We start from the raw sequence: 17,469 nt of genomic DNA on the forward strand, positions 1-17,469 counted from the left end.
CAAATTTTTTGTCAAGAACACATTCTGTAAACATACCCCAAGGTGAATATGTTTTTGCAAATTGTAGTTGACATTTATGATTTACTGTACTGTACTTATGATAATTTTCTCATAATAGATTGGAAGCAGTTACGTAACTAGTTAAGTAAACTATACTGTTGTCTGGGTAGCATTGGTTTAGTTAAACTTTTAGTTTGAGGTCATTTTTTGCTTTGCTAGCTATCGTTTCAGTCATTTCCCTAAACCTTCATATGAGCCATAGAGAATCAGGACTTTAATATCACAGAATGAGTTCAGTTAATTAGGTGTCTGTGCTCTGTCTTAGATTAATCCTCAAGTTTCTGACTGTGAAAAGAATTATGATAAAAGCCCCTCGGAGATTGAAATTGAAGCAATATCCTTTATTTCTCTGGCTGAAGGAAAAATGATTAAAAAAAGATGAGACAGATAAAAGTTGTGACCCTGTATCAGGGAAGAGTGAGACAGGTGTTGGTTTAAGAGGTGGAGAAACAGAAAGAATATTAGAGACAAAGAAAACGAGGACTACGCTATATCTGGAGGAATCCCTAATGTACTCCTTGCTTATTGTTTTTGGGGTTGAATGTTAAAATCGGCCCCAAAAAAACTTTTTGGGGTTGATTTTTGACATGATAGGTTCTTCAAATGTTTTTTTGATAAACCATTAAAAGGTGTTTTTAAAAAATTAAAAACTGTCGGTAAAGCTTCTTTTCGTGCCCCTTTTACATTTTCCTTTAAGAACACATGGAACTGCGCCTCTTCCTCTTGTAGAGTCTGACAAGGTTGGCACACACTTTTGGAGGGATCTAGGACTACTAATCTTCCAGCATCTCAATATCCTTAATTGTCTCTGGTTTACAATGTTGAGTGCCCTTTTCAATTCAGACCACAGGTTTTCAGTTGGAATCAAGTCCGGAGACTAAGATGGCAACGGGACAACCTTGATTTCCTGGACATGCACCCATTGATTTTGATGTTTGAGATCACTCTCTTGTTGAAATGTCCATCCACAGTCAAGTCTCCATCTCCTGGCAGAGGCAAACAGGTTTTGGCCTAAAATCTCCCGGAACTTACTGGAATTCATTACGCCATCGATCTCACGAGCCTCCGGACCACCAGTAGCAAAACAGCATCAATAATCCACCACCAAATTTGACCGTGGGTGACAGGACCTTTGCTTGAATGCGGTCGCCTTTTATGGCTGAACACGGCGATAGTGTGCACGGTCAAAGAGCGCCGTGCTTGAGTTGCCTGTAAGACCTCCCACAGGTGCGATGTGAATAAACACTGAAGGATCCCTTGTCAGACTTTGTGTGTACATCTGCTTTCCAGATAAGCCGGTGTGGACACTTCAGACAGCTCTGGAGGTGAAGGTGTAGTGGAGACGGTGTGTTCATCTGTGTGTGTGTGTCTGTCTCCCTCCCTCCCTCACTCCGTCCGTCCGACATGTTTGTGTGCCGGTGGACTTTCACAGCGCCGCTCCTCTGCTCTGCTGCCGCGTCCACGTGAGTGATGGCCCTGATGTCACTCACCCCTCAGGCCCGGCTCCATGCCGAAGCACACAGCACTCTGCCCTGGCCTCCTTCAAGGAGAGACAGAGATCCGCACTCCATTTTTATATCAAGGACGAGATAAGTGGCTGAGGTACATTATTATTCCGGACAAACCGTCAGTGAGAACAGACCACAGAGAGGAAGAGTATTCAGACTTTGACCTTTTGTGCTCTTGAGCCTGTGGCACAGTCCCAGAACCTCCTTGGCAACAATCCATCATCCCTGCTCTTTGGTGGGCAATGTTTTTTGGGTTTGCTTAAGGTCGTGGAAAGGCTGTCGGTAATAGAACAATAGTCAGTTATGAAAGAAATTAACAGTGGAGAAAAAAGTTGACAGGATCTCTGCATGCTATGGGCATGGGCAGTGTCTCACAGACATTTGTGTCATGCAGCTGTTTACACTGCAGCAGCACAGGGTCATACCTGTAAAAACACATGTATTCTGTATGGTCGTTTTCATTATCAGGAGACTCTGAAAGGCTCCAAGACGGATTGTCTCATGTGTGACGTCGTTACAATGTGCGTTTGTGGTAGAAACTTCATTTTGAAATTCAGGAAGGCAGTAGTGGAGAAAGTACAGTCAGTAGAATAGATAGGCCTGGAGCTTCTCTTCAGTGGGCACCTCCCTCCTCCCCCTATGTAAATGGGTTGAACCATCGACTGACTGAAGGTGAAAGGCCAGTATACACTGGCAGTACTGGCAGTATACATACCAGGTACACTGCTGCCTCTCAGACCAAAACCTGCTCTCAGGATTAAACGCTGGTGTAGAGCCTCCCAGGTCCTCTAGACTATTGATCCATCAGTCCAATAGTTCAAACAAACTTAACGAGTTTAGCTCCAGAAACAAGTCGTGAAAAACTTTTTCATTGTTTTAAATAAAACATTTTAAACAAAATAACATTTACAAATGAATGAGATCTCTGCATAGGCTGCAATGTACCTTAACTGCACCGCCTAAACATTCCTGTAGTGTGTCCCCTGGGGAAAGGTGACCCACATTAACTATTAACCAATCCATCATTATTTGACTTTGAAGATGAGCAACTGTAGGGTATCATTTGTTCCAGTGACTAGTTCAGATCTCTCCGGCTTGGGGTCACCACCAGGGATTTGTGTTTAATAATAAAACCATGTAAGCTCTTTATCTTTTGATTGAACATGGGCTTTAGACCCGTGGGCAATGTACCCGTGATGACTGGTCCAGCAGGGGCAGCTGCACTGTGTGCCCAGTGGTCTGGTATTTAGAAGATCATGGGGCAAGGTAACCAGTGTCAACAGAGACCTATGGTGACCTTTTAGTGTGTCATGGCCCAGACCTCCAGGCCACCTCATACTGATACCCAGGGCCACCAGGGGACTTTGTGGCTGAGTCACAGTGAGGGCAGGGGTGTGGCCGAGTCACAGTGAGGACAGGGGTGTGGCCGAGTCACAGTGAGGACAGGGGTGTGGGTGAGTCACAGTGAGGACAGGGGTGTGGCCGAGTCACAGTGAGGGCAGGGGTGTGGCCGGGTCACAGTGAGGACAGGGGTGTGGCCGAATCACAGTGAGGACAGGGGTGTGGCCGAGTCACAGTGAGGGCAGGGGTGTGGCCGGGTCACAGTGAGGACAGGGGTGTGGCCGAGTCACAGTGAGGACAGTGAAAAGCCATTCTCTTGGAAAAAAAAGGCATTTGTATTAGTTAGCTGTTCATGATCTATGGACACAGATCATGTGTTGCACCTCACTCCTCCTGGCTTTAAATGTTTCCCCAGGGTGTGTAGGTGGAGGGCCTTCGGACAAGCTGCTGGGTTACCAGACATTGGAGCGGATGTGCTCTAATGGAAACAGATACTGATTGTATAGTCAGGATGTATATCAATGTAAAAGACAAATAACATGATTATCACTTTAACCTGCATCATATACGTATGGGGAACCATCCCTGAAGACCCCAAAAAGATCTCCATTGAGCTAGATTTTTTAGTCCATGACTAGGCTTAATCTGTGTGCAAAACCGTCGCAAAGTTTTTTTTTTTACTTTGAAGGGGTGATCACTCCATGTTTTTTTGGTAAACCACGAGGGGTGGGATGGTAAAATGTTACCACTCTTATATTTATAGAGCTGTGCATGCAAGGACAGTGAATAGACAAGGAGAGGATGCCAATTCATATTGTTGAGATACAACCTAGGTATAAAATGTCATTAAGGAAACTTGTTTACCACACAGCCTGCTTCATATGTCTGTACATCAGAGGACCGACTAAACATTTCACAACTTGCTTTACTGGGTACAATGTCAAAAACCTGAAAAAAGGACCTGACTGTTTGGAGCAGATGAAGCCAACCCCAGATTTTGGATCCAATCCTTAAATTGGCCTGGTGCCACTGAAAAAGCGGCCGTTTATGAAGGCACAGCACAGGATCCCCCCTCAATACTAGCAAATTAAAGTTGTTTGAACACACTGTTTGGATTCATGGAACAACCAAGCACGGCTTTATGTACAAACAAAAAAATTGAGGATTACCCCATCGCCTCATGTCTACCAGAAACTACTGATCCTATGACATTTTGGAACAGGAAGTTACTACTGAGGACCTCTGTTTCAGCATCCTCTGCAGTGGAAGTAAGCAAGCTATGGAAAAAATATGATAGTAATGAATTTGTGGGTTTAGTTTCCGTGACGCCTGTCCACTTGCTTTTATTTTAGCGTTTGTGGGACACTTATTAAAGTCACTGGACTGATATTAGATTTTGTCACAGATCTTCAAATCATCTATAAGTTACTTTTGTTGAGTTCACAAGCTATTGTAAATATTTAAATGTTGAAGATAATTGAAATTGTAAATTAAAAAAATTAAAATAATACTTTAACATGTGGAATCAGTGCCAGGGAAACTAAACCAAATCATGGACTACTATCATACCACGTTGTTTATAAACTGCTTACAGGATATAGAAAATTCTATATTTTACAGATTTCTAACAATATGTATTTGTAATTATTTTAAATGCATACCAGATAATAGTATTCTCATAGATTCCAATATCCAACTATTGTTCCTTTAGAAATAAGGTTATCAAAATTTATTTCAAGTAGCATTTAAATCCAGGTCCTGTAGGAGGTAGTGGTATGAGTGGGGCTTCATTCCTCAATAGTCATAGTTTGGAATCGCAGGAAATGAAACAACTCTGTTTTTTCACTGGAATGTAGGAATCAGAATGCTGTTTGCATTTTAGGAGAAAAGGTTATCCAAGCACAGAGGTGCCTCAGTGACCTACTGCATTTAGAAAATGTTAAAAAAAACTCCTTCAGACTAGAGACCGTGTTCCCAGGGGTCAGCAGCCACACCTCCAGCAGATGCTTTGCCGTTTAGTGTAACTGTCTATGTGTCATATCAGCTATGACGGCTATACCCAAAACAACTGTGCGATCTCATTCTTATACATTCAAGGGCTGAGCTCCGGGTCCGCCTCATCGTCTCAGACGGGTAATTTGTCCGATTGTTCCATTTAATCTTATTTAGTGGGATAATCACTGAGATAAACTGGCAGGCCTCTACAACACAGACTCAGGAGGTCTGTCAGGGTCAGTTTGGAGAAAAGGCGAGTTGTGTTACTGTGTGTCTGGTCCACAGAGACGTTCCTTGTTAGAGGGAGTGATGAATATGCTGACTCATGAGTGGTCTGAGGGGGGCTTGTAGTGACAGACGAGTGGGAGATTAATGGTGGCAGCAGCTGTAGCCCATAGTTCTCTGGCAGAGCAGTGTTATATCACAGTTCCTATTTGAACTTTGACTTCATTTTAGTGGCCCTTGGTATAAGCTGTGGATCTTATCGTTCCTCTAGCAAAAGCATACAAATTGTCGGGCACACTGACTGGATGTTCAAGTTGCGAGTGTGATCTGGCCGTGAATTTCTTGTTTTATCAACTGACATGAATGGAAGAAAATTGGGGCGTTGTCTGATAAAATCACACAGCAACAACTCAGAGCCCTGTGTCTGCATGGCTGCCCACAGAGGTCAACAATGCATGTCCAGTCTGCTTACATAAAACGTAATACTTTAGCGGATGAAAGGAGTGCGTGATTGAGACACCTCTGGGCTTGGCGACCTTCTGAATAGCCTGTAAGGTTAGCTACACTCCTCAGTGTGAAGAGGTAGAGGGGTTAGCCTGCCCTGGTGTCACAGTGCCCGCTGTGTCGGAGCATGTTCCCCGCTGTCATTGCTGGTCATGTGACACCTGCATGGAGTGGGGGGGGTATGGGGGGGCGTCGTGCTTCCTTGTCACAACGTCTCATAAATATTAGCAGAACTTGTTAGCGCTGATGCTAACGCTAGTTTTTTTTTTCTTCCTCCCCACAGATCGTGAGGACCAATCAATCCTTTGCACGTGAGTATTCTACTCCTGGGTTCACTCCTTCTCACGCCGGCATTTTATATAATAATAATGGATGCTTTTCAGATGGGTGAAATGTTGCTGAGCTAATTTCACGTATCAAACACATTTCATAGTAAGTGTGTGTATAGATCAAGGCAGTATTGTCAGCACAGACCTTCACCTGACCCCGCATTACGATCGCTAATGTGCTCACATATAATAGCTGTTCCTGCTCCTGAAATAATACCTCATCAGTGTTCTCAGTAAGGCATACATCAGCCTGCCAAGTCCTGCTCTCTGACTCAGGGGAAGAAGGCAGAAAAAGTCAACTGTCTGCTGACTGTGGGAGAGACGTCAGCATTAGCATCTGTTAGTTAGTCAGAATGATGTGTTAGTGTACTGAGGTAATTTGCGTGGTCTTGCCATCCTGCTGGTTTTCAGTCATGGACCGATTTAAAAAGCTTTATGATGTAATTTTGGAAGTTGTCCTTTAAGGCATGAGTGTGGTTTGGTGTACAGCACAAAGTATGAGAGAGTATTCATCTCCAAAAACCAGCTGCCCCTCTGAAGCTAGGTTTTCGTTTAGTGGCCATTGCATATACAGCAATAGATGTAAGAGTCTTCAAAGAAAACTAAACTAAACCAACTGTTGGCCATGGTGCTACCTGTGGAGTTCTTGATACCTGTATGCCAATTCTTTATTTGTATTTTTGTAAATTTTTCAATTGCATGAACACTGATCTTACAGCATCTTATGAAGTTGTCAGACCAGACACTGAGTTGGAATACATACCAGTCCATATGATAAGTTATTTAGTGAAAGTACAGGAGGTAGTCAACTGGGAGGCAATACGGAGGACTCTCTCATCCTAGGAATGTGAAAGTAAAATGATCCCACAATATTAGATATGGATGACCTGGCTGTCTTTGACTAATACTGGAATTACAAAAACAATATCTGTCCTGTTGAAATGTGATATTTTCAACATACAGTACCAGTCTACCCGTTCACTTGAATTGGTATGTGTCCAAACCTTTGACTGGTACTGTAAATGATCTCACTTTTCTCACAGTGTGAAAATAATCAGAGCATTAAATTAGCAGCCCGGTCACATTATTATGCCCAATGTTGCACAGCCTGTACAAAACTCGCATTGAGTTGCACTCTGGCCATAAATCCTTAAGCCAGCATACTGTGTGGAGAGCTAATGGCTGGCTATGTTAAAGCCGCGGGTATGTGGCTGTGTGCTGGTTCTGGAGGGAGAGTCGGGTCTCGGCAGGGCTCCGGAGGCCACTGCAGAGCTGTTATTAGAGCCCGCTTCAAAAGCAGAGCCTAGAAACCCTGGAGACCTGCCCACTCAGCCACAGGACCCTGCAGTTAAACACAGACAGAGCAGAGAAAACAAACAACGTCTTCTGAGATCTCTCTAGTCTACAGGGCCGAGTAGAGCCATTCCATCTGACATGATGGTCTTGATGGGCTGGTTTGGCCTGGTACGTTTTCACTGTATCCTCTAAGGTGACTTGGACTTTGCTTGAGTATCTGTGGAATCCTTCCAGAAGGTCTGTCTGGCAACCGAAGACACATGTACAACACTAGACAAAGTGTTATGCAGCTGTTTGCTGGAAATATTAAGCCGAGCTGAAATGTAAATGATTTCATGAGGCCTGCGTGGGCGGAGGTCAGAGGTCAGAGCAGCCCACCCCCCCCCGTCCTATATTCTTGGTCTTTTTAGAAGTGAGTTTGTATTGGTCCGATCTTTCTCTCCTTTACCCACAGAGGTGAGTCTGGCGCCGGCAAGACAGAAAACACCAAAAAGGTAATCCAGTACCTGGCCCATGTCGCTTCGTCACATAAAGGACGCAAAGACCACAACATTCCCGTGAGTGTTTCCATTTCCCACTTCCCTGCTTTCTTATTCAGCATCACCTGTTAATCATTTCGAATCCCATTCGTCCATACTGAACCCCAACCAACTTGATCCATCAAAGTGACTGTACTGAACCCCACCCTGATCCTCCAACGCCTGTACTTAACCCCAACCACCCTGGTCCTCCAACATGTCTGTACTGAAGCCCCACCACCCAGATCCTCCAACATGTCTGTACTGAAGCCCCACCACCCAGATCCTCCAACATGTCTGTACTGAACCCCACCCTGATCCTCCAACGCCTGTACTTAACCCCAACCACCCTGGTCCTCCAACATGTTTGTACTGAACCCCAACCACCCACATCCTCCAATGTGTCTGTACTGAACCCCAACCACCCACATCCTCCAATGTGTCTGTACTGAACCCCAACCACCCACATCCTCCAACGTGTCTGTACTGAATCCCAACCACCCACATCCTCCAACATGTCTGTACTGAACCCCAACCACCCACATCCTCCAACATGTCTGTACTGAACCCCAACCACCCACATCCTCCAATGTGTCTGTAATGAACACCAACCACCCACATCCTCCAATGTGTTGAACAAATGTGGTCTAATACAATAACCCCTGTTGATAATGGCCAACATGCAGTAGGCAGTTTCCTGTTTAGTTGCACATCTATTGACCTGAATGGTCACTGCTGTTGTGGTGCTCATGGCCATTCTGTTTGAGCTAAATGTTAGCAGACTTAGCCACTGGTTTACTGCTTATGGCTTGTGTTTGACATAAGCACTTCAGATCTAACCCTTCCATTTGTTTATTACCTGGATCAAACAGCCCGAATCTCCTAAAGCTTTCAACAAGCTCCAGGCAAGTGTCTCCCCGCTTTCTAAAGCAGTTGTGCCCAGTTTGAATGTTTTTGCATGCCCCTCAGATATCAATCTGTACTGCTCTCCCATGAACTAACCTCTGCTGTCTGTGATCTGTTTGTTTGTGCTGGCTAAGTGTATTTATGTGTACTATGACTGAGTCATTTTGCTCAGTTTTTCAGTTTGAGTTTTATTTTAAGGAAATGCTACACTCTGTCAAAACATACAGTAAGTTTTAATAAGTTAAAATCCAGTGATTCTTTATTTTCTGTGTCCTTAGAAGAATAACTAACCTAATGTGCATTTGCTGTTTGTTTCTTTGCTATTCCTACTTTGAATTCATGGGAATGAGATGTTTTTGAAAGAACTGTGAAACAGCTGTGTAACCAAATCTGACCATGCCTCTTAAAACCAGTGGTCCTCACCTCAAAACCAATGGTCCTCACCTCAAAACCAGTGGTCCTCACCTCAAAACCAGTGGTCCTCACCTCAAACCCAGTGGTCCTCACCTCAAACCCAGTGGTCCTCACCACAAAACCAGTGGTCCTCACCTCAAAACCAGTGGTCCTCACCTCAAAACCAGTGGTCCTCACCTCAAACCCAGTGGTCCTCACCTCAAACCCAGTGGTCCTCACCACAAAACCAGTGGTCCTCACCTCAAAACCAGTGGTCCTCACCTCAAAACCAGTGATCCTCACCTCAAACCCAGTGGTCCTCACCTCAAAACCAGTGGTCCTCACCTCCAGACCTGGGGTCTAGGTTTTTTTCTTAGGGTTTCTGTCCTACCAGGTAGTTAATTACAGTAATCTGGTATCACTGGTGTAGAGGTAGCAGGTGGCTAATATAAAAACCAGCAGTACTCCGTGTCCCGAATTAAAGATAAAACTCTGTGCTGAACCTGCTAAAGAACTCTAATATCCCAGCCATTCTCATTCATTCATAATAGCTTCTCATTACGATCCTTCAGAAAACATTTGACATTCAAATTCCAAACCTTTTATTGACTGTAAATGCCCTTTGCCACACTAATGCATGTTGCTGTACACAGTAACTCTGGACTCCCTGTCCTATTGTTTAGCTGTTCCTTCCTGTTCCTGGTCCATAAGCAGGTGATTGGTCAGTGATGTGGGAATGCTTTAACCTTGTTTGATTCGATTGTATTTAAGTCTCTCTGCATTAAGTCTCTGTGCTTCAGTAACATGGGAGGCTCACATGGGACTAACACACTGTGCAGCATTTTTCATTCAGCTGGATTTATGATCCACTGTTCTCCAACATAGACATCTAACTAGCATTCCTTCAAACCAAAAGTGAAATTCACCTAGTTTTACGTCTCCTTACTTTTATTGTTTCTATGATTGTAGTACATTCCACATTTTTTATATTTGGCTGTTTGTCATATTTTGTCTTCACTTGGCCTTAACTTTCTTATCATGTTATGACAGAATATCTGAGTGTATATTAATTTATTTTTCTTATCGTAGGTCCGCCTTAATCCATATTTGCACATTTGTTTGGGGTTGTAAAATGCACAATTAAACATGGATTTATAGCACAGTGGGGAAAGTGCAGAGACAATATCCACCAAATTGTTTTAGCAATGCATTGTGGGCATCCATTAAATGGGCTGTATGGCTGTACCTGCATGGCTCGCTCTGTTCCTGGGTTCACCAGGCCTCTGCAGTCCACCGGCCCATTACACCACACTCCCTCTGTGTCCAATTAGGATCTGTATGAGCATGGGCCAGAGGAATGTGGAGCGAGGGGTGAAGGGAGGGAGAAGATGGTGAGCTGGGGCCAAGAGGCAGGATTGGGCCCCGTACCCACAGAAGCCAGTAGTGTTTTTCATTTCTTTTCAATGGGGCGTTACAGTGAAAGTATTACATTTAATCTGAATTAGGGATGTATCAACTTGGCGTGCAGTAAAGGAGGTGAAGAAATATTGAGCGTTTAAACACAGCATCATTTCCTATCTTCCATCCATCAGGGAGATAGGTTCAACTTCGGGTACTTAGTTGGAGGAGGACGTCAATGTCGCGGTGTTATGTGATCTGATCTGTCCGTTTAAGATGTGTACAGATCAGATCACCCTGAGGTACTAAATGTTAAAAGAAATGTTTACACTAAACGGTCAGATTGCGAACCGAAACCTAACATTACATGAAAAGATCCTGAGTGAACAAAGTGAAAATTTGATTCAAATTAAATGTATTTTTTAAAGAGTTAAAGACATTCATGCAATACCCAATAATATGTGTGCAAAACGGAATCGCCCTCTTAGACTAGACAAGTAGCTGCTCCACCATTTGCAGCACATACTCCAACCAAATACTTCCTCTAGTTATTGACTAGTCTCTTACAGCACTTTGGAGAAATTCTGCCCCGAACCTCCATATATAACTACTTTGCCTGAGTGACATTTGTGGGGGTTTTCGAAGCACAAACTGGACATTTCTGGTCCTGTCAAAGCATGTCAATGGGATTTCGGGTCTTGACTATAACTCGGCCATCCTAAAATGTCTGGTCCCCCAGGCGTTGTGATGTAAATTAGCTTGTGTGTTTCATATATTGGTCTTGCTGCATGAACTAGTTGCGCTTCAGCTGATGGACGGATGTGCTGACATTCTCAGTTGTGGCCGGGTCCTGATGCACCAGAACGTCCCCGTATCACCACGGCGATGCTATTAGTGGGTGGACTTTCCCAAGGCAGTGTTTTTGTTTTCACCAGACATGACGGAGCCCATTTCTGCCAATATGTCCCGTTTTCAATGGCGATCTGTTCATAGGATATTGTTCCAGAACTCTTAAAGATCATCCAGAAGGTTTTTTGGCAAACTTGAAGCGAGCGTTTATGTTCTTTTTAGTGAGCAATGGTTTCCACCTTGATAGTCTGCCATGAATAAAATTTTTGCCAAATTGTTTTTCTCTCTCAGAATATTTATATATGACTATGACCCACAAAAAGATCTCATCAGATCACTGTGAAAATTCAACAAAGGATGAAAATCAGATATTCTTTTTCTGGGCCGTGTAACTACTCAGATGACATTATTGTCAAGAGTTTTTCTTGCCTGTGTTGTTTTATACTGTATTTATACTTTATAGTTCACTCCACAAAAAACATAGAAACCTGAGTCATAAAATGGGCTTTTGGGGCCCATCAGTAGCAGGGACACTTCCTCTCTGCCACAGACAGAGGCTCCATTGAGGTGAAAGTGGGCCAGACCTCAGTTGGTCCTGCCGCATACCTCTCCCAGCACCACTCTCCTGTCCTGAATGTGGACTGAGCCTGTCCTACATACCTGTGGTGAGGCTGTGCAGCACGACCACAGGCCCGTCTGAAATCACACAAAAGTCCGTCCCACCGGGTCAACGGTAGAAGGGCCTGTGTCCCACCAGCGAAGAGAAACCGGGCGGTACCGGCTGGGCTATTTCTGTTGTGCCCTCAGAGCCAGCGCCCTGGTTGGAGTGAAAAAAAAGAAAGTGATGTGCGGGACGGACCTGACATTTGGGTCGCAGCAACTCCCTGTCACAGCGGTGCCTCCCGGAAGGTGGGGGTCGGTCTGGGCATCATCACAACCACAGGAATGTGTGGGGGATGGTTTAGTCTCTGCACCCCGAAACGGCTCGCTATTGTCACTGGAGGCAGTGCTACCTCTGACCTCTTGTTCTCTCTGTGACTAAGGAGGAAGTGGACTAGTGGAGTTGGCCATGCCCTGTGGTTAGCTCCAATCAGTAATCCAACAAAACATAACCAGCAGCATATGTAAACCTCTTTCTGCGTTATTCATTTACAGCTCAGTTAGTGTAGCAACCCCCAAAATGAATTGTTGTCATCATATTGGATGACAACAATCACATCAGCTGTCAGAGGCTGATGTGAGGGGGCTGAAACAGAGCCGTGTTGGTTGGGAAATGTGGGTAGGTGGGTTTTTGGGCTGAGCGGCATAGCCATGTTACAGTGAGATGCCAGACTTTCACGTCTCTGTCTACAGACATTGATTTGGACTTCAGATCCATTCCAATCTTATGACATATTATGGAAAACAGCTCACTACTTCTGGACGAGCGGGAGGAGGACACTCAAAGTACTAAAAAAGGGTGCAAATAATTTCACACATTTCTTGGGGTTTTTCTTCAATGATTAATGAAGTATAATATATTCCACCTGTTAGAGAATTACAAAAATTATTTGTGTTATACATTTTTTACATATTTTTTTTCATCTTTATCATGGCGTCCATAATTATAGTATGTTATAGAGTACTATTTTGTCCCAGATGTCCGTACATGTCTGATTTAAGAGCAATTCGGCCCCTTAAGGAGGATTCTAGTCCTGATATATTTTACAGTATTTATCTACTGTAACTCTATTGTAACTATTGGTTGGGCTCTCTGTAGGTGCCATCAAACCCCTCCAAGTGATCCTGGTGTTTTACCGTGCTATGCTAAAACCCTGCATCTCTACCCAAGCTCTTTTTTCTGCCAAATTAGTTCTCATGGCCATCTTAAGCATTTCACTGTAAACTGCATTTGGCTCATGTAAAATGTTGATTTGACTTGACCATATAGGAGTGCACGTCCCACACCCGCTCCGAGCTCCCCCCCCTGTCCTGGTATCCTAGTGGTAGACGCTGCTAGGAAGCTAGCAGTCTAGTTTCTGATAACCTCTGAAACACAACCGTTTTCAAACTTCAAACTATAATATCTCCAACCCCCAACTGTTGCCTTTCATGAAGTACTGCTTGCACCATTTTTCAGCGCTTAATAGCAAAATCTTCCAGCGCTTTCTGGTGATAACACTTTATTGAGTTAAAATGTACTTACTATGTAGTTCTTCCGTTTAGCTATCTTAAGTTGAATTCACTGCTTCAAGGTTAATTTGTCAAATGCACAAAACAACACAGCGTCATCCTGTATGATGAAATGATGTTGCCATGGCACCCAAAAACTACATAGTGAGAGTTAAGAAGAAGAATTTATACGCAAAAATATAACCAGACAAAAAATGATATGCAATAAATGCAAAGGAATTATCTAATGCCCAACTTTAATTCACTCTGGATAAAACTTTAAAAAAACTGACATCACTTTACTGACTGAATTGGATTATTCAATAAAAAGATGTCTTCTGCATATCAGATGTTCCTATCTTACATTCTTTTTACTTTCTACCATCACTCTGTAGGGAAAGTAAAGGTACATTTTAAATATACATTCGTTAAGAACTTCCTTTTATTTGTTGTTAATGGCTTGCTTGGTGGTGATTAAAATGAACTGGATCACTCAGTTTCTCCCATCTGCTTGCAGGGTGAACTGGAACGACAGCTTCTGCAAGCCAATCCTATCCTAGAATCCTTTGGGAATGCCAAGACGGTGAAAAATGACAACTCGTCACGTTTTGTAAGTTTAATCTGTGACTTTTCATTCAGACCACCAACCACACACTTTAAATAGGAATCTTTTGAGCTGCCTCTAGAATACTTATTAAGGTGTGTGAAGGTGTGTGAAGGTGTGTGAAGGTGGACATTCCATGGTCCTGACACACACTAAACCAGACATTGTAGTTCGATAATGTTGATGTCTGCAGCAGATACAGTTGGCTGTGTCTTGGGACCACAGAGCAGTGTTAATTTTGTCACTCTTTTTTTTATTTAGTCTAGTCTAAGTCATTTTGACTAAAATATCTGGAGGTTTTTGTCACATTTTTATTAATTAGCTTTTGTCGAAATGATGAAAACAGTGACACATTTTTGTCAACAAAATGCCCTGCTTAATTTCCTACTGATAGTAGTTTAATAGTTTATAGGAGCTATACAACATTTCAAATAGGCTGATGGAGCATCTCTGAATATTTAGCTTACAATGTTGATATAATCTACTATTATTTATGAATGTGCACAATTTAAAGTTACACATGTAAAAATGTAGCCTAATTAACAAGAAGGGAATTAGTATATATTTGAGAATGGATGGAAAATAGTATATTTGACATGGATGGGAATATCAGTTTAAAGTGTTAGAAGTGAGCATAGTACAGAAGATTCAAAAACGTTTAGATAGTTAGCCACCACGTTCTTTATTTGTGTGTATGAATTGGGATGATGCGCTTTTTCCGATGTCTTTTGATGTTTGTAGTATTTTTCTGCCTGTATTGTTTTCCCAGGAGAGTATCCATAGTGAAGCTAGTCCTTTACTGCCAGATTAAAACAGTCAGAGGTATCTTTGGAATGACCTGGGCATGACATTTCTTTTCTACCAATAGTAGCATCACAACATGGGAATGAGAAAGGAAGCAAAATCTGCTAATGCCCATTCATGCTTTCAATTGGACAAAAGAAAAACGCTGAGAAGCTCTCTTTCCAAAATCCTTCTATTCAGTTATTTGTAGTTTTACAAGTCTTTCCTCCCGAAGATAATGTTGTGTCGTCTCTATGTTGCCAACCAAATGAAAAATAGTTTCAGTAGTTTCTGAATAGTTTCTGAAAAATGTATATTTACTAATATGTTAGTCACTATTTTTGTTGATGAAATGAACCCTGCCACAGAGGCCTATCAGAACCCTTTCCGTTTGTAGATGTCTGTGTCGGCTGTCTTCCTACAGGGAAAGTTCATCAGAGTCAACTTTGACGTGACCGGCTACATTGTCGGCGCCAACATCGAGACCTGTATCCTCAGAGACTGGAGTGTGGCGCGCCGGTTTGGCTCAGGGGCTTGGGGATTGGTGTAGCGCAGCAAGAATGCACGACGATGCATTACGTCCACCAGACAGAATACGTAGACTTTGGTTCTCAGAGACACCGGTCTACGTTGGTCGTGTAAGCAGTCTGCGTTTGGTTTTGTTCTAGGACTAAATTATCTCTGGTCAATATGCTTGTGTGAATATACTCATGTCTCCTGAGATCAGGAGGTTGTGTAAGATTCGGTGATTTGCAACAAGTATGATTTTTTAAGTTGTGTGATGTGTGCATTCCTCTCCTTGAGATGGTGGAAGTCAAGGTTTCTGGAAGCACTGACTAAATAGCAAGCCACTCTGGGGGGAATTCAACACCTCTATAAAACTGAGTTCCAGTGGTGACCACAGCATTGCTTTTGCCTGACTTCCAACATGCCTGCTCTTTAAACAATACACCATGTACTCAAACACTATATAGGTCTACATTGTTGACATATGACTGTGTTGTTCCAGTCCCAGCCAGTTGTTACGCAGCGCCTCTATGTTTGGGACAGGATTTGATTTGACCTGTTTGTGCGTATTATTATGTTTTGCTGTAGAACACAGATACAATTCCTACCAATCTGTCTTGTGTTTAGGACGATTTAGCTAGGCTAGGCACATTAGCCAATAAACCCACTGACTAATAGCACAGGGATGATGGGGATGTTGGTCCATTGGTCCTTGACTCATCTGACCACCAGACCTGCTGGAGAAGTCCCGTGCCATACGCCAGGCCAAAGACGAGAGGACCTTCCACATCTTCTACCAGCTGCTGGCAGGAGCTGGGGAGCACCTGAAAAGTCAGTATCTTATCTACTATTGATTTTCTTCTATTTATTGTTTTTCAGTATTTGTACTGATGTCATGAGCCTGGATTGTTCTGTTATAGTCTTGGTTTATTGATTGAGTCTACCCCCAACCTTCTTCTCCCAGCTGACCTTCTGCTTGAGGGCTTCAACAACTACCGCTTCCTGTCCAATGGCAACATCACCATCCCTGGTCAGCAGGACAAGGACAACTTCCAGGAGACCATGGAGGCCATGCACATCATGAGCTTCTCCCACGAGGAGATTGTTTGTGAGTAAATGCACACACACACACACACACACACACAGAAACATGCACCTCCAAAAAAGTGCACTCAGAGACTAACACAGCAAACAAAAATAATTTTGTAAATGTAATTTATTTTCTTCTGATTCATTCTTCCTTGTGGTTTCAGGCATGTTGAAGGTGGTGTCTGCAGTACTACAGTTTGGTAATGTTGTCTTCAAGAAAGAAAGGAACACAGACCAGGCATCCATGCCCGAAAACACAGGTAATCTTCTAACCTCAACCGCCAACACTCCACCTACAAATTATGTCAGATGTACTGTTTGGTCATTCTTAGTTTCTGCCCGGCAGTCTAATAAGAAACAGATACACAACACAGCTGAAATGTTCCACGCTGACAGTGAGCTGACATTCTGGGATGTCTTCACCATTGATCATCCTTCCACAATACCCCACAGATTGCTTGGGCTCCACCAACCGTTGACCAGGACCCCATTACCCAGTGCAGGGCAGTTTCATTGAAAATCTGCTGAAATCAGTATAGGCCTTCAGTTGGTATCACAACACCAGCAGAATAGAGTCTTCGCTATAGTTACTGAGGCCAGGATAGCAGAGCGTCAGCAGCACCAGTCTGCCTGTTGCCCAGTAGGAATCCTGGCAGCTTAATGCTGCTCAGAAACGCTTCAATTAACAGAGGTCCGATTCTTCACACCTCCTACGCTGACACTGTCACTGTGCAACCTGAAGCTCTCCTCGCTGCTTTTGTTAATATAAAGGGTTGTAGTCACACTTACACATTAGCAGTCCACAGGTTTCCCAGATCAAATCCCTGAGCAGGTCTTTCTGTTCCAAAACAGGGTAGCTAACCCTAATTGCTTCCCAGTATGTGGTCCTAAATGAGATTGGGTTCTTAGTCAACTTACCTGGTGAAATAAACTAAATACACTAAATACACGTATGTACATGCTTCAGAGATCACAGTGCTTACACAGGCAAGCTGACATGTACTATGTGGTGT

At 43.3% G+C, this 17,469-nt stretch overlaps 1 protein-coding gene across 3 annotated transcripts in view; it reads left to right on the top strand.

The window, feature by feature from the left end:
• LOC105013423 (myosin-10) overlaps nt 1-17,469 on the top strand; it is a 69,146-nt gene that overhangs the window by 28,992 nt on the left and 22,685 nt on the right. For 2 of the 3 annotated variants that reach the window (XM_010874949.5, XM_034295006.1), the window contains exons 4-11: nt 5,917-5,944; nt 7,713-7,815; nt 8,649-8,681; nt 13,991-14,083; nt 15,285-15,348; nt 16,100-16,198; nt 16,332-16,475; nt 16,621-16,716. In XM_010874949.5, the coding sequence (XP_010873251.4) occupies nt 5,917-5,944; nt 7,713-7,815; nt 8,649-8,681; nt 13,991-14,083; nt 15,285-15,348; nt 16,100-16,198; nt 16,332-16,475; nt 16,621-16,716 (660 nt within the window). The remainder of the gene's footprint in view (nt 1-5,916; nt 5,945-7,712; nt 7,816-8,648; nt 8,682-13,990; nt 14,084-15,284; nt 15,349-16,099; nt 16,199-16,331; nt 16,476-16,620; nt 16,717-17,469) is intronic. The other variant, XM_034295007.1, reaches the window with a different exon arrangement.

The sequence above is a fragment of the Esox lucius genome, chromosome 11 (genome assembly GCF_011004845.1).
Source record: "Esox lucius isolate fEsoLuc1 chromosome 11, fEsoLuc1.pri, whole genome shotgun sequence".
Taxonomy (NCBI): Eukaryota; Metazoa; Chordata; class Actinopteri; order Esociformes; family Esocidae; genus Esox; species Esox lucius.